Source organism: Anabrus simplex, chromosome 6, assembly GCF_040414725.1.
Source record: "Anabrus simplex isolate iqAnaSimp1 chromosome 6, ASM4041472v1, whole genome shotgun sequence".
Taxonomy (NCBI): domain Eukaryota; kingdom Metazoa; phylum Arthropoda; class Insecta; order Orthoptera; family Tettigoniidae; genus Anabrus; species Anabrus simplex.
Window position 1 is genome coordinate 275,880,829 of NC_090270.1, and position 24,370 is coordinate 275,905,198.

At 37.3% G+C, this 24,370-nt stretch overlaps 1 protein-coding gene across 1 annotated transcript in view; it reads right to left on the minus strand.

The window, feature by feature from the left end:
* l(2)k05819 (transmembrane protein 94-like protein l(2)k05819) overlaps positions 1 to 24,370 on the minus strand; it is a 304,060-nt gene that overhangs the window by 62,751 nt on the left and 216,939 nt on the right. The window contains exons 18-19 of the mRNA XM_067150433.2: positions 17,431 to 17,562; positions 5,571 to 5,711 (exon numbers count right to left, since the gene is read on the minus strand). Of these exons, the coding sequence (XP_067006534.2) occupies positions 5,571 to 5,711; positions 17,431 to 17,562 (273 nt within the window). The remainder of the gene's footprint in view (positions 1 to 5,570; positions 5,712 to 17,430; positions 17,563 to 24,370) is intronic.

The window sequence follows — 24,370 nt, forward strand, 5'->3', positions numbered from 1 at the left end:
CTTCTGTATATTTTTCTTCAGAATCAAGTAAATTGTCTTATGAAAATGCTAAAAAAATCGAACGGGGCTGTGTCAAAGTCATGGTAACGAGTTTTGATGTAGAATACGTAAAATGTGATAGATATTGGCGAAACAAAGTACCTTATCAGTATGAGTTTGACCTTTTTTGTTGACATTTTATCCCATAATTCTAAACAAATTTATGCAGCTTCAAGGCAATGATTCCAAATCATTTTCAGCCACTTTGGCAGTACATACACTCAACTTCAGGTTCCAGTAGCACGGAGCTTGGCTCACAATGCTCAGCTGCCTAATTTTGAGACACTCCCGATAAGCTTTTTGACGCTCAGCTTTGTTGATTTTGGATGTTTTGTAATTCTGACAGGCCGTTGTATCTTCTCAAATATGTTTTCTATAATTTTGAAGCCATTTATTGTCCTTATGTTCTTGCACTTCTTCACACCACAATTTTTCAGATGTTCATAATTTGATATTTTCCACCGTAAACTCGAAGAACCCACTGAGATGAACCAAACGACTCCTCACATGACGTATTGCAATGTTGGAATCCAGAGTTACACTAATTATAAGCCACGTGGCATGAGGATTTAAGTACATGGAGATCGCAGTGCTATATCATCACCTGATGACGTCGTCCTGAGATCAGTTTCTTGTTGGAAGATCTCTCTCTTTACAGTGAGATATTGAACACTGTTGTTGCACATATCTAGAAATAATTTGGATTTTAATATTTCATGTTTCTGTAACACTCACGGCCCAAGTACAGCTTCAGAACTACAGACATAATCTATGAGAAAAAAAACTGTTAACAGCTATTTGGAGGAATGAAGGATACGCTGAAAATCAAATCAGTTTCATTTTATGTATACATGTTAATTCATTTATTACTACAATGAACTGTGATGTCAGTATAATAATAGATTTATCATTCTGAAAAATATGATCTTCCAATGTGAGTCATGCGAAGCGAATGGGCGAGGATGGGTTACATAGGAGAATAATGGACTCGGTCATGGACGGTAAGAGAAATGAAGGGAGACCAAGACAATGATGATTTAAAGATAAGAGGTATGGAACTAAATGAGGCCATAGAGCAAATTACAAACAGAGGATTGTAGAGGTGTTTAGTAAATTCACAGAGGCTTGCAGACTGAACGCTCAAAGCCATAACGGTCTGTAATGAAGATGTATGAATGTATTCTTGCTAGTGGTTTAATGTTACACTCAGTGCTATGAAAACGAGGTGTGAACAGTAACATGCCCACCCATACTTAACAGACCCACATGAATATCATATCCAAGGTAAAGTTCAGAAGAGAGAACTGTCAGGGAGTTTCAAGATGAAACCTGGGGTACGACAAGGAAATGGCCTCTTGCCCATTTTCATTAACCTGGTGCTTGAAAAAGACATAAAGACCTGGGAAAATAAAATCAGAAATCTAGGAATCAACCTGGTCACCACTAGTGCTTGAAAAATTGAAAAATGGGGTCTGGCCTTTGCAGACGACATCGCAATCCTAGCCAAAAACTCAGAGGAAACTACCATTGCTGTCCAAATCCTACACAAAACAGCAGTGAAGACAGAACTGCAGATATTCTATGACAATACCAAGTACTTCGAGAATTTGTGTCCCAGAAAAACCCCTTTGACGACCATCCATTAACGACTGGGGGAATTGATCGTTTTTAGTATCTCGGTGAATGTGTTCACTAGAAATGGCACGTCCCTCCTAGAAAGATGTCTGGTGTGAAAATGGGAAACCACGAAAAACCGTCTTCAGGGCCGCCGATAGAGGGATTCGAACCCACCATCTCCCGGATGCAAGCTCACAGCCACGTGCCCCTGACCGCACGGCCAACTCGCCCGGTCAACAATGATCTAACCCAACAACAAATGCAACTGAAAGGATACACACCAAACATGTATCAGGTGATATATTGTTCACAGACTTACAGAAATGGAAAGTATTACTAATCAGGATTTACACCAATGTTCCAATATGCGCTTGTAGGTTGAATGATACTATAACAGTCCAAATGGTCAGAAACTTAATGAAGATGAATTACTTTCAATATGATTATTTATTATTAGGATAGGGAAATGAGCTTAAGGACTAGAAAGATGGTTCTGTGTAGTTAGTGTAAAGAAAAATAGGAGAAATCAATCAAAATGACAGGCTCAAATTTCAAATGTTTTAACCTTCAGTCTGACATATCTAATTACTTAGGCTATATATTTAGGTCATTTATTTATTTACTATTGATGGATTTAAGATACATAATAAATACAGAACTTGTAGTGATTATTTGGAATTGGAACGCTGTAGGGAATATTATTTGTTCACGTGTTAATTCTGTATATTCATATATTCATTTATTTATTTGTTTTTGTTTCTCCTGTGTGTGGGAATATTTGGAATTGTTTGGTTAAGAAACCACTTCAAAATTATTTAATTTTTGTGAAAAATTTGTCTAGAAAATGTTTAAAGGTAAGATGTAATATTTCTGAGACATACTGTAGCACACGCGCCAGATCGGGAAGGATGCTTCCAGGAGTTTCCGGTTGCATCATTTTGCGTCAATTTTGGAAGGTTCGCGATGTAACACGAGGCGCTTTATCAGCATTATTTGCTGGGCCCTGATTGGCTATAATAAAAGTATTTGTGATTGGCGGATGAATGAAAATAATGGACACTCATTGGTTGTTTTTTTTTTTTTTTTTTTTTTGCTACGGGCTTTACGTCGCATCGACACAGATAGGTCTTACGGCGACGATGGGATAGGAAGGGCCTAGGAGTTGGAAGGAAGCAGCCGTGGCCTTAATTAAGGTACAGCCCCAGCATTTGCCTGGTGTGAAAATGGGAAAAAAAGGAAAACCATCTTCAGGGCTGCCGACAGTGGGATTCGAACCTACAATCTCCCGGAACCAAGCTCACAGCCGCACGCCTCTACGCGCATGGCCAACTCGCTCGGTCATTGGTTGTTTTATGATTTCTCAATTTCCGGAGAGGTGGTCTTTGTTAGAGCCAAGCTCTTCCAAGCCATCTTGTAATTTTGACCGCTGAAGGGAGAGGTTGCCTTCTCCAGGTGACGGGTCTTCTTGGCCCCTCCAACTGGTAAGCACTTCACTTTTTCATCTTTCTGGTAGTTATCTTCAAATGTAGTGTTCCGTTTAATTTCCTTTTGCCGGAGCTTACCCGTTTTTCCTTCAGTCGCCAAATTTTTCTTAAGATGGACTTAGTCTTTCCGGCAAGTCACATCATATTTGTTAAGAGACAATTCCCATTTCTTTTGTTTTCGTAAAATGTATGTTCAACACCTCTTGATGTAATTGTAATTTTCCCGTTTCGGGCTGTCTCATAGTTCTGCGTCATCTTAGAGTATTCATATTTAGGACGGGCACCCTTTCTCAGAAGTGTTTTTGTGGGGGCTGCCTCCTAAAGGTGCTCTGCATGCACTAGGATAACAATTTTAAATGTTGTGTTTTCCTTTCCTCCATGTATATCCTTCCGACTGTAAAATATTACTTAAATTTTATTCTTCCTGACAGTATTGTGTCTTAAATATAGCGCCATGAAACTTAAACATTCTGTGAGGTGTTCCTTCCTAAATTTATATAATGTAGCATAACTGAATTTGAACCTTCGGGGTAATTTTGTAATTATTATTAGAATAAATTCCCTTTTTAAGGTGTAAGTTTTGTTTGATCACATTTGCGTGTTATTTCCATCTAAATAATTAAGTAAACTGCCTATTGAAATTGAATCACCATTGATTTCGCTTCTTCAGCATTGCCAATACCTTTCACCGCCTAGATATGGTTCCTAGCTGCTTTCCAATAATCCTTCCTTAGCCGTCATGTTGCTTAACCTGACCATTTCTGTTTGTTGTTTTCTTGTGAAAATGTGCAAGTGTTTTAATATCTTTAATTGCGTCTAACATTTTAAGTCTGCCTTTATTATTATCATTGTTCATAAGAGAAACATTTTCTGTCTCACATCAACTTCAGATACATTTCTAGAGAGATATGTTTCCAGTACTCTTCCGGTATGGGCTAGAACACAATATTTACTTTAATTGACCTGTCCTTGTTTTGATAACATGAAAGTGACTGAGATATGAATGATACCATTCCTTATGTAGCCAGTACCTGTGATGTATCATGTGACAAAATAAGTTAGTGTGAGGATTTCGGTGGGCTAGGTAGATTGATATGTAGTAACACCTGGCTTAGTGAGAAAACTATCTCATTCCTCAGCTTTTTAGTACACCTCTTCAGTGACGTCTAGGCTTTGTATGACAGCTATGGTGGATCTGTTGAGGATCCAACCAGCCTTCGGGTCAATGACTCAACATACATCAATTCTGTGTGTGTTTCTCTCTCTCTCTCTCTCTCTCTCTCTCTCTCTAATTTAATATGTTATTAATTCTAAATGCCAAAAGTCTTAACCCTTCAAGCTGGTATTAAAAGCTGGCGAAGTTTTACCCTACAGCGGTAATAAATTTGAGAAAAATATAATATTACATGCTGTCACAAACATTGCTATAACTTCTAAACAACTTGCTTGATTTTGTTCAAAATAAGTGGATACACAGAACACACAATGCAGATGTTGTATCTACATACAAGAAGGTGGCATGCAAAGTAAAAAAATTAGTAATTACCTTCTTGTCGGAATAAAATTTGAATCAACAGGTGTCCATGACCACTCGGGTGAGCATTCACTTATATTACTATCATTATGTACATCATACGTAATTTCCTGCTGTGCAAAATCATCAGCACTAACACTTTCATTATCAATCAGATTATTCTCCTCAATACTTTCAGCTAATATGCGTTCAAGAGCGGCATTAGATAAATACAGACCATGCGAGGACGCTGCCATAATGTTTACAATGATAGACGTTGATGAAATAATTTTTTTTATGCCAACACAATGCCGCATTACAGTAGAAGATACTCCCCTGCATAAAATGATACCCTGTGCTGTGAGCCATGTTAAAAGTTCACGTTGACAACCAACAGGTGGCATGCAGATGTACATCTAAAAACATCGCTAGCCTAGTCCGTACAGGTATACGTCAAACCGCTCCTGGCTTATGTTTTATAGATTCACGTAGAACCAGCCCGAGTGGTTAATGGATGTAAGGGTGTCATTTTTGAGTCTCCTGGAGCTACGAATGAACAACACAAAGTTGCTGCATTTAAAAGTCACCAGTCTTGACCAAGATCAAACCATTTTAGCTAACAGAAGACCCATTATTATTATTTGGCGTATGATGAATAATGACAACCCATAAACTATTTACACAACCAGTGAAAGATGAGTACAAAGTAAATACAAATTATCATATCTATACAGTCAAAGAAAGCAATTTACAAAGTTTGAAAGTACAAGAAGAAAACACAATATACAATACAATACATGAGGTCAGCGAAGAAGATGGCTGGAGATGAAGGATAAGGAAAACTAGGCCAGGGATCTCTTCAATTTGGTTAATATCCTAGAAGAGTAAATAAAAATATATTTAAAAAAATCAAGTACCTGTGACTCATTGAAGATCTGTTTTGCATGGAATCTTCAATCCAATTATGAGTTTCATCTTCAAATTTAACTTGTGACATCTCAAGATTTATGGCACTTGGAGCAGAAAAGCTCAGAGGTCGTGAACTACCAATACCAACACTGTAAAAGAAACAATAACATTCACAATAAATGCATAAATATGAATTTATCCATCAAACATTACCAAAATATTTCATTTTTAATAAGTACTGAAGAAAAATACCTATTGTGATAACATTTTAAGTCCATATTAATATTATCAATAGACTGTAATATTTAAAATATTTCCTTTTAGATACACTGGGTACCATTTACCAAAAGGCAAAAGGATATGAGAATGCTATGAAACGATAGTAGAACCAGTGAGATAAGATATTTGTACTAATATGGGAATAACCAAGCTTCTTGACATACACACATGAAAGAAAATCCACAGCCTGTTTCCAGTCATTCGACCGGGTCAGGAATGTAATGAATGAAGCCCCCATCTAGCGGCGAGGATAGGAATTGTGCTAGCTGCTGAAGCCTGTCGCACTCCTCTCAGGCAATGATTAATGAATGACAGATGAAATGAAATGATATTGGAGAGTGTTGCTGGAATGAAATATGACAGGGAAAACCGAAGTACCCGGAGAAAAACCTGTCCCGTCTTCGCTTTGTCCAGCACAAATAACATATGGAGTGACACATACACACATAAATAAGAACATTATTTTTATTTTGGGACATTTTTACATAACTGTTATTTTCCTTTTCCACTTAATAACGTACACAAAATTATATTTTCAATCCGTTAAATTTATGTTAAACTACAACTATACTTTTAAACAAATACTGTATATTACAGTTGAAAGTATCATGCAAGGAAATTACTACACATATCAATGCTAAAAATAAATAACCAATGGCTGAGAGTGATTTCAGCTTGCTATTTTCTAAAACGTAATCTTGTATCCTCAAATACGAGGAATGAGAAATTCAAATATGAATATTAATTGTGTTTCAGAAAGATTTCCATGACTGTCATCTGAATGGGGCTTCCCTTTCACTTTCAGTATTATAGACTACTAGCATTACTCTGAGGCTCTGTCCACATTGAAGTCAGAATTAGAAATAGTGAACAGTTCAATAAACTTACCTATGATCAACTTCTCTGTCACGTTTCATCTCTCTTCTCAGCCCCTACATTATTTAGTATGCCAATTCCCAAAGTCAGGAAACACTGCTAGACTCAGATGTGCTTTGCCTTGGCTTGCCGTATAGTTCCTCTCACTTACAACCTGCACCACTAACGGTTAACAATAACAAGTTTCACCCTAACCACCACTCGACATACTGTAAGAGTTAGGAAGAAATTAAATTTTAAGTGGACTTGGTGGGCTCCATTTTAATACAACTAACAGTACAGACAGCATATTCACTCTTAAGGGTCATGGACGCAATATTTTTCAGACTTACACTACTTTATTTTTTAAAGTATCTGCTTTCCTGATAAGCTATCATAATTCTATGAGGGCTATGTCTTTACTAGTGGTAACTATTAATATACTGAACAGGGTGCCCGAGCACTTGTTATTCTTAACCAATAAATCATCACATGCTGGAAATACGTTCATGTGACAGCATTACAGTTCCACATACTGCTGCTAAATGAGAGCACTGATCCTTGCTGGATAGAATACGAACGCTGGTTTTCAAGAATAGCAAGGATGTGTTCAGCATGATTTGTTCTCTAGCTCTTTCCTATAAGGGCATCACAATGTCTTGATTCTCTCAGCAAAAGCACAACAAAAACCCTAATAAACTGCCAATCACATATTTTTTTCTCTCATATAAGCACAGTAATACTAATGCAACAATGTTAGATGAAAAAACAAAACATAATTTGAAATAAATAAAAAAGCTCAAAAACATGATAAATATATTGGCCCCCTTTCATACTCCAGTGCCAAAAATCAAAGAATGCTGAGACAGATAATTACATTTTCCAATACAACGAGAATAATTCATTTATCTCTATAAATGTTGAAATTATAAAGCCTCAAAATATGGTTAAAAGGCTCAGTATAGAGCAGTTAACATTTTATAAATATGCCAGTGTTCAAAACATTAATTACAACTTATATTTAAAAAAAACATAACTGTATAAAACATCTACAGTCCTTAGCATTATGTGAACCTACTGCCAGTGATGTGGAAGCCGTAGTATACCTGAAGCAGTGCCTGTTATCTGGATGGTGCAACTGGAACAGACTATTACCTGCAGAACTTTGGTAACAGTTCGGAAGCGGATGCCACAGAGTGGTTCCTTCCATCTTCAGTATCAAATAAAAATTGTCTGGGGCATTAGTTTAATGCAGAACCCACGAAGATAATATGTAGATTCTCCATCTCCAGCACAGGCACCTAGTTGCGAGATGATGCCTTTTGTTTATTTCTTAGCTATTCCACCTGCAGCGCCCACATTGGTGTACATATATCGAATGAAATGTTGCCAACTGCACAACCCCAAAACTATGGTTATGGGTGGGACAGTATTCACCATTCGTTTCTTTACAGCTTTTCGTTATTGGTCTGCACACATCCTGGTTAATGACAAAAAAACCATTGGTCTAACATGTAAGGGGTGATTAGCAGAGTGTCTCTTGAAGGAAGTAAGCCCCCACAAAGCGGGGGCTGTTTATTTTTTTTGTCAGCCACTGGTCCACGCTGTTTAAGACTTTTTATTGTGCAGTGGTTAGTTAAAAAATCTGTATGTGTTCATTTCTGGGAATGACATTGTAAGGAATGATATTTCAGCCAATAACAGTAGTAGTAGCCACAGAAAGAATGGAAAACTACATGTGCTGCATTATATTAGGGGGATATAAGGGGCTGCCTGGCTGAGGCAGTAAAGGCGTGCTTGGTTCGCCCGGAAGGACGTGGGTTCGAATCCCTGTCAGAAAGTTGTACAATACAAGAAACGAGATTTCCACTTCTGGAGGTGCACATAGCCCTGAGGTTTACTCAGCCTACACCAAAAATGAGTACCAGGTTAATTCCTGGGGACAAACGCGGCCAGGCGTAGAGCCAACCTCTCTACCCCATCAAGTGCCGAGGTTACGAATAGTTGAAGCCTTTACCTCCTACCCCTCCAAAGGCCTTCATGGCCTGTATGGAGATGACTTTTTTTTTAATAAAACGAAATATATTGGTAGGGATAGGTTGGTGGGTCTCTGGAATTCCTAATGAACACATCTGTCCTCTATAAGCAGTCTGAGGTAAGATTAGCATCATTTACCTTTCACGTAACTTTGCGGGACCTTTAGCAAACTAATACCTCATCTAGATTGTATCTGTTCCCAGCAACCCACCAACAAGCTGCACATCCTCATCATTGACACCAGGGCAACCCGTCCGAGGACTGTCGGCAGTACACTTTTGTCAGTCATTGAAGGCTTTCACCCATTGTACCATTGTTCTGAAAGGCAACAACAAATCCCTGTACATCTCACAAAGATCTTCATGACACTGTCGTGGTGTAGGGCTGCAGGTTCATTCAATTTAATTCAGCTGCGCTGTTCCCATTTTGAGAACATTTTGGATATTATCTGTTCAAACAGTGTTTCATAAGTTTTAAAAAATCTATTTACCCTCAAGGACAGTATCCTGGAGCGTGAGACATTTGGTCAGGGATACAACTGGGGAGGAGGACCAGTACCTCACACAGGCAGTCTCACCTGCTTTGCTGAACAGGGGCCCTGTGGGGGACGGGAAGATTGGGAACGATAGGCAGGGAGGAGGGAAGGAAGCGGCCGTAGCCTTGAGTTAGGTACTATCCCAACATTTGCCTGGAGAAGAAATGGGAAACCATGGAAAACCACTTTGAGGATGGCTGAGGTGAGAATCAAACCCCTCTCTACTCAGTTGACCCCGTTCCAGTCCTTGTAGCATGTTTCAAATTTTGTGGCAGAGTCGAGAATCAAACCCGGGCCTCCGGGGGTGGCAGCTAATCACACTAACTACTACACTACAGAGGCAGACCTTGGAGAAGGATTGCAAGGTGAAAATAAATAAATCCAAAACAAAAGTAATGGAATGCAGTTGAATGAAGTCAGGTGACGCAGGAAATATTAGATTAGGAAATTAAGTCTTAAAGCATAATGAATATAAGAACAAGTATGAGGACTCCTCGAGTTCAAGCACGTCCGTCAGACAGTGCTAGAGTGGGCAAGCTCCACAGAACCGATCAGCTGGTCTTAGGAATGGTGCCAGAGGAAATGTATTATTCCGTAACTGATAAGTATATACACTGTCTTTTAAAAAACGAGGGATTACAATTATAAAATACCACGGCAGTGTACAATGGAAAAAAATCATACATGAAAAAAGAGCTACGGACTTCATCACACGCTGCGGAAAGCACATGTTACTGGATTGTAAATATACAGATAAATAACACAAAAGTCTCAGAATATTAAAACAAGCACCCATGAACATTAGACTGATCCATTCGCTGCTGCACTCCCGTCTTCAATCTTCTTTCTTCTTTTCCTGGTGGTACCTAGGTTCTTTTTCCTGTTGGGAGTTTCATGGGACTTAATCTCACTTCAAAGGTATTTCGGCAAATTCGGGAAAACGTGAAGTACTGCTCCTGGAGGTAATTTCCATCTCACATGAGAAATATCCACTTTTCACCATTCACTATAAAATTATCTGATTTCACTAATTCTGTTATTACGCGTTGACTCAGTATCCTTCCATGGAGTAGCTCTGGTCCATTTTTCAAATTGATTTCTATCCTTCGGTGGTGAAAAAAATCGTAATCATCAACTACTCCACCATAGCCTGAGTTACAGCCAGGCACAAAAAAATACCGCATGCTGAACTATTAAATTAATCAAGCCACATAAGATACATGCTTGAAGTACACAACGCACAATGAACTGAGTTAAAGAACTGAAAGCAAAAAAAATTCAACTTATTCACTAAAATATCTTGCACAGTTACATCTCCTGCACTTTTCTATACCCGGCTTGCCGGAACTACTGGAGCACGTATTGGATATAATCGCTTGCAGTGCTTGCAGTGGAGGAACCACAAACTACCATGCTATAATGGCTGAGTCCTCACACTTGGTCTTATATTCGCCATGCTTAAAGGAAGTAGATGAATACTGTTATTTGGGTAATACAGTAACTAATGATGGCAGAAGTAAGGAGAACACAAAATGCAGACTAGCACAAGCTAGAAAGGCCTTTCAAAGAAATTTGCTCACATTGAACACCGATGTATGAATCAGAAAGATGTTTTTGAAGACTTTTGTTTGGAGTGTGGCATTGTACGGAAGTGAAACAACAAACAATAACAGCAATCAATCAATCAATCAATCAATCAATCAATCAATCAATCAATCAATCAATCAATCAATCAATCAATCAATCAATCAATCAATCATCTTGAATTTCATTTAACATGATATTTTCGTGTCTTCTGGGCTAATTCTTAATAGTGTGTATAAATTTAAATTTGTCAACTATACTGTACTGCAGATTGTGGCATGTTGACTATTTGTCCAAACTGTCCCAGAGCAGTTCTAAACTTACTGAAGCTTGCCTCCACAGATATAAAGATACAAATATAATGATAACTGCTATTCTATGTGGCTAGACAAAGAGTTCATCAACTCCCTTCTCCACTATAAAACCCCTGTCCGTGTGAATGTCCACTCTCCTGATGAAAATGGGAAGCAGAAATTAGCTCGTAGGGAGCTGAGAATAAAAGGATGTAGAATTATCATATAAAGTATTTTGAGAGAAGACCACTTTTTTTTTTTCAATACTGAACAATATATTTGCTTTTTTAAAGCAATATCAATTACACACCAAATAGAGTAGTAAATGTTTCATCCCTTAATCTGGGACATCATCAGCTACGTTCCAAGATCAAAACAAATTCCAAAGAAAGCATGGAAAAGATATACATTGAGAGATTAAAACCAGATTACATAAATTATACAATAAATAAAAAAACATTATTTCTCAGTTGTAGTCTTAATACAATATTTTGAATGTTTAGCATCATTACAATTAAAAAATTCTTATAAGATACACTTCCCCAAGTTGATGACAAAAAACAGTCAGACAACGTCGTAAATAATCTCAAAATATTTAATCATTCTTTTTCATCCATAGATCAAGATTTAATAATTTTACTTGTAATTAATAAGGGCATTCTCTTGAATTTATATGGAAATATCTACATTCACACTGATCAGAAGGACAATTCTATTTGTAATCTTAATTAAATAACTGAAAACCTAATATTCTTTTTGACAAAATTATAGAAACATTTTTCCCAGCAAAACAAAAACAATGCAGTTATGGGAAGCATTACATACACTTCCCCTATTATTTCTCCTCAGTCATGCTCCCCTCGTTTCCTCTCCCCGTCCTTCCAAAGGAGCTGCTCTCCTCAGCAATCCAGACATTTCTATTTTCTCATAAGCTTGCAAATGCTTTAGTCAGTGTAATAAGTGTAATAATGCTAAATATTTAAAATGTTATATTAAAAGACAATAAGTGAGAAATAATGTTTTATATGTATATATTATGTGATCTGGTTTTAATCTCTCAATGTATATCTTTTCCATACTTTCTTTGGAATTTTGTTTAGATCTTGGAATGTAGTTGAAGGTAACCCCGATTAAGGGATGAAACATGTACTGCTCTATTTGATATATAATTTATACTGCTTTAAAAAAATGAATATATTGTTCAGTATTGAAAAAAAAGGTGGGACTTCTCAAAATACTTTTTATGATATAAAATACTAATTATCAATACGGCTTCAAACATGGAATTTATTTCATGTAATATAGAAGAATTAGTTATGATGAGGAGACATTGTCCTGGTCTTTCTGTGTTTTCATGTTTGTCTTTGTCTCCTCTTCTACTGCTCCCTCTTTCATTGCTGATCTGTGATAGCCAAGTGATACACCTGAGAATTACTGCCTGATTGTACTCCTAAGATGCTGTTTCTTAATAATTAAACAGACTACTGTACAATGATATTGCTCCTAGAATAATGAATGCAATCCCTCAGGAACAAACAGGTTTTGGACGCAGCTGAAGTTGAGAAGACCAAGTACTAGAACTCAACCCTATACTGAGATTGGTTTACAGAAGGAGCAGAAAACATCAACAGCACTGAAAGACCTAACATTATATATGACACTATGTGGAGGGAAATAATAATGTATAAACTACTTAAAATAGTACCCTGCAGGAAGATAATAACAGATGGGTAACAGTACATTAGGTGACAACTGAACAATGGACAGGTGCAAGGATCTGTTCTTTCTCCACTTCTCTTTAACTTATACCAGTATGACATGCCACCATCAAGCAGGAAATCTGGATATGCCAATGAGTGAGCCATAAAGCCACATCATCAGTTTATTGGATAAAATGAGAACATCATGGCAGATTACTTGACTATATAAGGTGATTTTTAAGCAAATGGGGACTTTATCCTAGCATGGCTAAACTGGAAGTTGAATAACGGACTTGGCAACAAACAGCTACCGGTCCACTTTAACAGTATAAGAAGTTATTATATTAATAAAAACCACCTTTCCAATACACAATAGTCCTTTATATTTAGGATAAAACCATTAATAGATATTACAAGTAGGACATGTTTCGCTCATTCTTAGTGAGCATCATCAGCTAGAGATAACTTAATCCATGGTGGATCAGGGCCCTGATCCCGGTATATATAACAAAAAAAAACGTCTAATATTACATTGATAAAATATGAATTTTAACAATTTAATAATAATCAGCAAGATTATATTATGCCTATTAAAACAAATATTGATCATTAAAACTGCTTAAAATGTAAGTGGAATGAATGACATGAAAATGTTACTATAATATGTAGTGATTAATTGTTCGTATAAATCAATGACCGTAATAATCTTCGCTCAATGGCATTAGACTTTTTGTCATTAAAAACAGTTATTCACATAAGGGTGAGCTCTTGTAATCAACTATGATGATGTTTCATAAAATAAACATGATGAGGAATGCTAAAATCACATATATTAGTTGAAAAACGAACTGCACTGATGGATAAAACGTCGTCTGGATCGCCGTAAATAACCTTATGGGACTTCCTCGCGTTGTGTTTCAAACATTATTATTATTTTGTGTAGTAGTGTATTAATATTGGGTTTCAAATGGAAAACTACTGATCTCGTAGGTGAAAAAACATAAATCGGGTGTACCCCGTGTGTTAATTGAGGGGAGATTAGTCCCTTGGTTGTTTACAGAGGTTTGATGGTCACTGAATAATGTTTGAAACACAATGCGAGGAAGTCCCATAAGGTTATTTACGCCGATCCAGACAACGTTTTATCCATCAGTGCAGTTCGTTTTACAACTAATATATGTGATTTTAGCATTCCTCATCATGTTTATTTTATGAAACAACATCATAGTTCATTACAAGAGTCTAATGCCATTGAGCGAAGATGATTATGGTCATTGATTTATACGAATGATTAATCACTACATATTATAGTAACATTTTCATGTCATTCATTCCACTTACACTTTAAGCAATTTTAATGATCAATATTTGTTTTAATAGACATAATATAATCTTATCGATTATTTTTAAACTGTTAAAATTCGTATTTTATCAATGTAATATTAGACTTTTTTTGTTATATATACCGGGATCAGGGCCCTGACCCACCATGGATTAAGTTTAGCTGATGATGCTTACTAAGAATGGGAGAAACATGTCCTACTTGTAATATCTATTAATGGTTTTATCCTAAATATAAAGGACTATTGTGTATTGGAAAGGTGGTTTTTATTAATATAATAACTTCTTACAGTGGCCGCTCGTGGTGATAGAAATGGGTGGGGCACATTCAACGAATTAGGAACACTAGGAATCAATTAAATCAATTAAATTAATCTTAAATTAATCTGCCATTGAATATATTATTCATTGTACAATTCCTCTGTATGAGCCTTTGGCTCGTTGTAATTAATTAATGAAATAAATATCTATCTATCATCTACCTTCTTATTTCTTGTATATGAAACTGCGATTGTAGGTTCTATTTTTATCTTTGAACGATTTATGCTAAGCTCTGGTCTTGGTAGGCCCATTTCTTTAGCTAATAATCTGTTTTCGTAATTAAGAGATGTTGTTTGTAAGTAGCTCACTTGATTCATTTTAAAAACACTTATGCTCGCAAAGGAATACACTCAAATACATCACACTAATCTTCACACACTTTTCAGACTTGCAATGAACATCGACACCGATGGACACGATTAATCTAACAGACGTACAAGGTAAGCACAGGTTTGCTACAAACACTACCTTTGCGCGCGTTAATAATAAATATGCCGACAAGAAAGTGTAGCTGGGTGCTATCTAGTAGGCTGTAGGAGAAGTAAGTTCAAAATACGAACCAGCGCTGAAGTGTCACGTCGTAGAAATACTGTGACCGGGTCAATGGAATTTGCCATTACCCCCTTCACCCCTCACAGTTCGCAGAATGAGGGGATAATGTTCAGGTATAAGAACGAGTCGGTCCCATCCAGGATTAGACCTTTACTATGTTGCCTAGTTTAGTCCACAGCTGCTAGAACAAGAACAACCATGGTGAATCATAGCCTCTTGAACTCACTGAAGGTGGTCGTGACAGTAATTGTGCATAATGTTTTTCTGATTTTTATAATAGTTTTAATCGGTGGAGGGGCACGTGACCATGTGACCTAAAGGCAGAACCGCGCCTGACTTCTTATTCTGAAATCCAATACGATTTTATAATGAGATTCATAACTTGTAATGCCACTTTAACACTACGCAGCTTCACCACACAACAGTCTTTCAAATACCTGGATGTAATACCGGACAGATCGCTGACATTCTGGTCAGCACCTTTCTAAAACAGTAACTAAAATCAGAGCACACAACAGCATCTTGTATAAGTTAATGTCCTCTTCAGAGAACATAAACACGTGTACTCCAATGTCGAATACTGCACAACAACTTGCCAAGGTAAGAAGACTGATGTTCAGTTGAACCAGACAATGAGGCTGATATCAGCGACCATTAAACCCACTCCGCCTTTACTGGTTACCAACACATTACAGTATTGCTCCCTCACATCTCAGATGGGTCTGTGGGTATTGAGAGAAACTTTCTAACCCTCATTTACAAGTTCACACTGATCTGTTTGGATCAGAAGATCTTGCACCATTGACTAACATCAAGAACACCCCCCCCGCCCTAAGACTGACGACTTCATTCAGTCTGCAACAAATGCTTTTAATTTGAACCATAAATGTAGTTATGACTGGTCCTCTAAAGACCTCTACAATGGCATGCTCCTTCTTGTTCACTCTTTGATCGAGAGGTCGTTTCCAACAGTTCGGTCTCAACTTATCACTGTTGCTTTCTTAGCACTACCCGGGAGACATGTGTAGGGCAGTGTAGTGGTTAAACCTACGGACGTGAAGCAATCGGATAAGAACTGGACAAGGCAGATGTGGTTATCTGTTGTGCAAATGGGGTTGGACTAGCTCTGCAGATTGTGATTGTGGTGTCTCTTCTCAGTCAATCCACCACATTGTGTGCTGACTGCCCAATTCGAGCTTTCAAAGGAACGCTAATGGACATTCACCGCACATCGGATGAAGCAGCTGATTGGGTCAAAATGCTAGACCCAGAGTTGTAGTATTGTACGGACTTGTGACTACGCACATTTTTCCTGAAACTATATATATATGTGTGTGTGTGTGTGTGTGTGTGTGTGTGTGTGTGTGTGTGTGTGTGTGTGTGTGTGTGTGTGTGTGTGTGTGTGTGTGTGTGTGTGTGTGTGTGTGTGTGTGTGTGTGTGTGTGTGTGTGTACATATATTCTTCATACGAGAAATAAATAAATGGCATGCTGTCAAAAAGCAGAATGCCAGGCCCCATCATCTATGGGCCTGTGTCAATAGGACATTATTCAGCGTTGGTGACGAAGAAGGGTTTAAATAAGTCAGCTGCCAGGGACTGAAATGACAATCATATCACCATTTGAATGTCCTGTCAGGTCTTATGACTGATGTCACTACTGAGGTGGTTGATGGACTGTGAGGGCTGCTGAGTCACAGCCCACTGAATTTTCTCCTATTCCCTGGTTATGAAATGTTTAACTCCTTTTCAATTTTACTTTGTCTATATGCTTTGTAATGCTAAATCAATACTGTAGATAAATTATGCTTATCTAATTATGTGTTCCTTTCAAGTTCCTATCTTTCTATATATGATTTAATTTATTACTTGTTTGTTTCTTTCTTTTACTTGTACCATATCTGCATTGCCATACACAACTATAGCTGGAAAGGGAAAACTTACAGTTGATCTTTGCTAACAGTACCTTATCATCACTATTCTTATAATACACAACCTGTGGTTAGGAGCGCGCAGCTGTGAGCTCGCATCCGGGAGATAGTGGGTTCGAACCCCACTGCCGGCAGCCCTGAAGATGGTTTTCCGTGGTTACCCATTTTCACACCAGGCAAATGCTGGGGCTGTACCTTAATTAAGGCCACAGTGCTTCGTTTCCATTCCTAGGCCTTTCCTGTACCATCGTTGCCATAAGACCTATTTGTGTCGGTGCGATGTAAAGCAAAAAAATAAAATAAAAATAATACACAACCTCTTTTTAGTGGATGTGGAAGGACAAGCTATTACATCTAAGAGAAAGTAACAACTCGTCAACTATTCTTTCTTGTTATGCTTCCTGATACATTAATTAAATATTTAATAAAACATGACACTTACCGTGGACTGAGAAGGCCAAGGTGCTCATCTGGACAGCTACAGTTGGCTTGGCGATGGACACAACACTTAGGGGAAGAGAGATGTTGACCCGCAGTCGAGTTGAGCCATGTTTCCGAGTGGCCACTGTCTGATCTGCAGGTTAAGTGTTCCCCCCACAGTTCTCAAAATGGTAACCAGAAACATAACATTCGTGTTGAAGTGCACTCTATTTATTAAGCTCTACTCAGTAAAAATCCCATTAAGTGAGACATAATACCGTGTCAGTGGGATGGTAAAACAAATCTGAACAAAACAGGAACACAAAATTTCCAGAGCAATTTTAACAAGAAGATATGTAAGTAAAGTTCATGACAAGGTGCTAATAAAATATGTAAGAAAATAATATAAATACTAGAATTATTGAAGTTAGCAACTAATGATCATAAAAAGGAGTGTGGCTGTTAACAAAGGCAGTACAACACAATTTTTAAAAAAGATAGAAAGAAATGGTTAATTAATGGTAATGAAATGGTTAAGGAACATAGTAATAAGGTAGGAAGTAAAAGACTAAAACTTAGCATTCAGTCTTAAAGCTAATAAACACAATGAAGATAAATTCAGGAAAACTAACAAAACATGAAGATGACACAAGAACATATACCTCAATCCTATTCCAGGGTAACTCTACCTATGGAATCATGTTTCTATTTCCTTTACATCTGGGAAGGAAAGTAGAGATCCTATATCCCATGCAACGGATTAAATACTGGTCTAATGTTTCCCACTATTTCACTCATTCTTCCCAACATCATTGTTCCATTATGTTATATAAGTGATCAATAAAATATCTGCTTAATAAATCTGTAAAATTATTTTCTAATGCAGTGCACAGTTTTCAAATGAACAACAGCTTGCTGTAAGCACAGTCATCGAATTCCTTAATAAAATTTATCCTTAGAACTATGGTGTACTTTTGTGCAGAATTTATTATACACATTGGTCCACCAGCGCCTTAAATTTCAAAAAGATACAAAACCCAAATCAAGTCCAAAGCATTTGAGGATTTAGTGAAAGAATTATTATGATCACACTCAAAACAGAACCTAAGGATACAGTATTGATCCAGACATACATGCCTACATCGAGTCATGCTGATGCTGAAGTGGAAGATATATATGAACAACTGGAGGAAGTATTGATGAAAGTTAAAGAAGATGATAACCTAGTCATCATGGGAGACATGAATGCTGTTGTAAGAGAAGGTAAAGCAGACAACTGTGAGGGAAAGTACGGACTTGGAAATATGAATGCAAGAGGGAACAGGCTTATTGAGTTCTGCAGAAGCCATATGTTGAATAGTGCCAATACCTGCTTTGAACAACCAAAATGAAGAAGATATGCTTGGACAATGCCAGGTAATGGTGACAGATATCAGACAGATTACATATTTATATAAGGCTGTTATCGCAACCAAGCCAAATCATGTAAGAACTATCCGGGTGCAGATGTGGATTCAGACCACAATCTAGTGTTGATGAAGAGTCAACTACGATTAAGAAGAAAGGTTAAACAACAACCCTATAAGAGATGGAACATTAGCAAGGTAAAAAGTGACAAGCAAACTTTAAATGAGTTCAAAGAAAAAACTGACGAAAGAATTCACCTTAAGATGATGTCTGGAAATATACAGGAAAGATAGGACAAAATAAAAAACGAAATAACTGAAACTGCTGAGGCATGTTTCGACAGATAGGAAAAGGTGGTATACAAACCTTGGATCACCAGAGAGATACTGGATTTAATGGAAGAACATAGGAAGTGCAAAGCAAAAGGAAACCAAGAAGAAAATGCAAGACTTAGAAACGAGATTAATAGAAAGCAAAGAAAGTAAGGGAAGAATGGCATGAAAAGAAGTGCAAAGAAACAGACGAACATATGGCAAAAGTTAACAGTGAGAGAGCATACGCCGAGATACGGAAACAGTTTGGAACAAGAAAGAATATGATGAACATCATACAGAACAAGAATGGAGAAGCCCTGACTGAAGAAGACGAAGTAGTGTTAAGATGGAAGGAGTACACAGAAGAACTCTATATGCAGTAGTCCTTGAAAGTGAGGACCAAGTGGATGTTGATGAATTAGGACCACCAATTATAAGAGAAGAATTTGATAAAGCCCTCAAAGAGTTAAGACATAGAAAGGCTTCAGGGCCTGATGGGATATCTGCCGAACTTTTACAAGTGCTAGGAGATAAAGCCAAGGACAACCTATACAAGCTAATAAATGAAATATATATAACAGGAGAAATACCAACAGATTTTGAGCAAACTAATCTTATTCCCGTACCAAAAAAGCACAGGGCACAGAGGTGTGAGGATCATAGAATGTTGAGCCTACTCTCTCATGCCTCCAAAGTAGAAGATAATATTTCAGAAGAACAGTTTGGATTTAGGAAGGGGAGAGGCACACGAGAAGCCATTCTAAGTCTCAGAGTAATATTGAAAAATCCCTGGAAATTGACAGACCTGTGGTAATCGCTTTCACTGATTTAGAGAAAGCCTTTGATAATGTAAACTGGAATGTACTGTTTGAAACCCTAAGAAAGTTGAAAATAGACTACAGGGACAGAAGAATACTCAATCAACTTTACAAAAACCAGAGAGCATTAATTGGCAAGGAAAGAGTGGAGGCAAGAATTGGGAAGGGAGTAAGACAGGGATGTGGACTATCGCCACTTTTATATTTAACATCTACATCGAAGAAGCCATTAAAGAATTTTTAGCTATGAACAGTCATGGTATAAAAGTTAATGGCAAACTGTTCAGTACCATACGTTTTGCAGATGATATAGCCCTGATAGCTGAGAATGAGAGAAGAATGGAAAAGGCACTGAATCACATAAACAAATTTCTACAAGACTGGTGCGGTATGAGAATAAACAAAAAGAAACCCAAGGTAATGGTATGCACTGGGGGGGGGTGTGTGTGTGACCAGACGTCAATGTGCTAATGGATGGAGAGAAATTAGTCCAAGTAAAGGAAATTAAATATCTAGAGAGCCTGATCACATCTGATGGAAAATGCATGAAGGAAGTAAATGCTCGAATAGCACAGGCAAAAGAAGCCTTCTCAAAAAAGAAGTCTCTGCTAACATCCAAGAATGTTAACTTAGAGTTGCAGAAGCACCTTGTGAAAAGTTTTATATGGAGTATTGTAAGCTATGGCTCTGACACATAAGACCCTGCAAAAAGCAGATGTTTTGAAACTCAGGACATTAGAGATGTGGTGTTGGAGACGAATACTAAAGATACCTTGGACTGATAAAAGTCACAAACAAGAATGTTCTCAAAAGAAGAAGTGAGAAACACCCCTTGGTTGATTCCTTGAACAAAAGAAAGAATAGCTTTGTTGGCCATTTGATTCGTCATTCTGATTGGTGCACCACCCTTATTGAAGGGAAGCTGGAAGGAAGAAGTAAAGGAAGACCAAGAACTCAATTTATAGACGGCATTAAAGGCAAATACACCTATTGCTACTTGAAGCTACTGGCTAAAGAAAGAAGACACTTGGCAGACATGCATGTCACCAACCAACCTAACGGTTGAGGAGGAGAAGAAGAAGAAGACAAAACCCATCTAGTACTGATAGTCTTTGAGGTCGATATTGCTGTGACATGTCAGCAACAGAAAATGAGCCAACCTTGCACAACAATGATAACTATATGCAATCTTCACACCAAGAAGAAAGGACCATTCCACAAGCATGCTATTTTATGGTGTGCTGTTGTAACGTAAATACCACTAATGTGATCAAGTTAATAGGTCGTAAAGCAATTCACTGTGACAGAACCTGTAAAACATGAATTAGAGGTATCACACAGAAATTAAATGTTGAGGAAAAGGAGCATCCTGAATAAAGCGTGCTTTCTGCGAGCAAGGAATGTATTATCATTGTGGATGAATTGGTGAGGAACCAGTAAGGTTTTTGAGATCTGAAAATGGATCCATAAAATGGATCCACCATTCAAATCCTGCTCTGTGCATGTATTTTTGAAAGTATCCTCAGCTTCATTGTATCTATGTATGGCAGTATGTCTCCATACCACAGCAGAGATGAGACGATACCACAGGGTTACGTTACGCATGCATGCTGCTTCAATTTTATAGCTATTAAAAGAGGTCACAACACAAAGCTTATCCATTCACTTATGTTGTGGGAGCATTGCAACATATTCGAGTGACAAACATGCTGATATTTACTCATCTATTGATACACATGACAGAAGTCATTACAATCACAAGCCTCTATCATAAGTGATTTGAGAGAAGAAATTGACAGTCATTATGTTCTGGAGCCATGAACGACATTTGAGTTCAACTGGAGCACTTTGAAGGAAACCTCCTATTTGATATACACCTAATGTCTGGACATAACAAAGAGGTTCTTTTAGACGCTGTACAGAATGTCCGTCATACTGGTACACAGGCACTTGTACAAGAGATCAACAACTGCCAGTTATGCAAGTTTTACCTCACAATAAATTTCTTCTACACCATCTGCAATTAGCTTGTAGAGATCATTAACATGTAAAAGAGCAAGGTAATCTTTGCACTACCGAGCTTGATAGCTGCAGTCACTTGAGTGCGGCCAGTATCCAGTATTCGGGAGATAGAAGGTTCGAACCCCACTGTCGGCAGCCCTGAAGATGGTTTTCCGTGGTTTCCCCACTTTCACACCAGGCAAATGCTGGGGTTGTACCTTAATTAAAGCCATGGACGCTTCCTTCCCAGTCCTAGCCCTTTCCTGTCCCATTGTCGCCATAAGACATATCTGCGTCAGTGCGACGTAAAGCAAATAGCAAAAAAAAAAAATCTTTGCACAGGTCACTCAAACTCTAGAATGATTGGAAGCTACAGGTTCCTCTAATCTGTAACTGTTTGTACTGGACACATTACTTGATGAGGATCATACACTTAAATATTTCTTTATAGGTGTTGTTCCTTACTACCACTACTACTATGTATGTCCGTATTGTTCTGTATTTTTTTCCTTAGGTATGTCATTCTTATGCCTTTACTGGCAGGACCTAGTGTTTACAGTGCACTATGTCTTCTGGTATAGGCTACAGCAATTTTGTTACTTTCATAGATCTGTCTCTGTCTTATCCTTGGCTTTGACAATATGAAAGTGACTGAGGTATGAGCGATGCTAGTAATGCCAATCCTTATGCAGCCAGTCCTTGCTATGAATGGTGTGAAAATGTTGTTCATAGGGTCGGTTGATGTATGCATTTCAGTGGGTTTGGCAGACTGATATGTAATAGCAACTCTGGCTCAGTGAGGAAAGCAAGAGGAAACTACTTCACTCCTCATTTCCCTAGTATGCCTCTTCAGTGATGCCTAGGCCATCTATGACAGCTGATGGCAGAGCTGTTGAGGATCCCACCAGCATTAGTGCTGACGGACTGAACATACATACATACATACATGTCATTCTTTATCATTTTTCATATTCAGAAATCTGTTATTATTCCTTATATTCTAATCATAACTAAGAACAAAATTTGTTTTATATACAATGCATAGCACTGAGTATCCAATGTTTGTTTTTGTTTTAACAAATTAGAGATCACTAATCGATAACGGAAGGATGACTATGTTCTAAGAATCCTCCCTTGTTACCATTCTGAGATGAAAGAAGGATGTTCAGATATTAGTAGGAGAGAATGTAACATCCACTACAGGATATCTACACACCAAGAGCACAGCACATGCTTGTCTCATGAACCTCTAACATTACAGATGGAGGTTCATTTCCACACTAGATATTGGCAGTTTTATACCTAGCCCATAATCACACAACACATTACCTTCCAAAATTTATTAAAATTTCCTACTGTATTATTATTTCTAAAATATATATAAGAAAAATCAAAATATTTTATGATATCATGTATTTTAGTTCTCAATTTGAAGTATTTCTACATCGTGAATTGGCATGTGCTTGTGTGATAATCAACAATGCATACTTCATGTCAGTATTATTTTATAACTTTGTTCACGCGGATATGGTAATGGAATCTCTATTATTCAGTTGTTATAAGAGAATAAATGAGGAATTACGATGAGTGCACAGTCTTTTTTAATCTCTTGTCACATACAATACTATTCTCCATCACTAGTAATATATTTTATATAATTTGTTTTATATGTTTTAATATGTTTTAAATATATATGTATATAATATATATATGTTTTAAATATATGTAATAGTCATTGCACAAATTGGAACCTCTTGTTATTGATCGCAATAATGCTCAATAACAAGGGGATATGGAATAAATCAACTCACATACCTGAATGTGTTTGTGGATGTGTTGTAGATGGAAATTTTAAAACAAAATAATGTATTTATACTAGAAAACATATCTGATGCTAAAAATGTCTCTTCACTCATTCCAAAGAAGTTTATTTTGTTATATGAAAAATATCATTTATTTTGTGACTGGAGAAATAGAAGGAATGTGAGAATAGTTAATGAAGAAATCATATTGACTTTAACTTTAGGAATGAGTTAAAATATTCACACATGACTATCTTTTACTGTTATAAATAATCTCACTTTTTAGGCTGATAAGAATAATACCCTTAAAATTTAAATCATTATACAGAGAGGTGGCATGTTCTACTGTCCACTACATTTATTTAACACCTATTACAATAAACGGCAAGTTCACTCACTTTTGAGTTTTCCACTAGACACAGCTTTTACTAATGAACATAAACATGAACACCAGCACATCATCCACACGGCCTTTGACGGTGTACTGTTGTTCCAGAACAGTTCAAAATAGCAAGCCGCGGTGAATGTCTGGTGGAATCACTCCTGATGAACGACTCTATTTGTACCGTTTACTTTCACTTGCAATTGATATGTTCAAGATACTCACTTGGGACTCACTC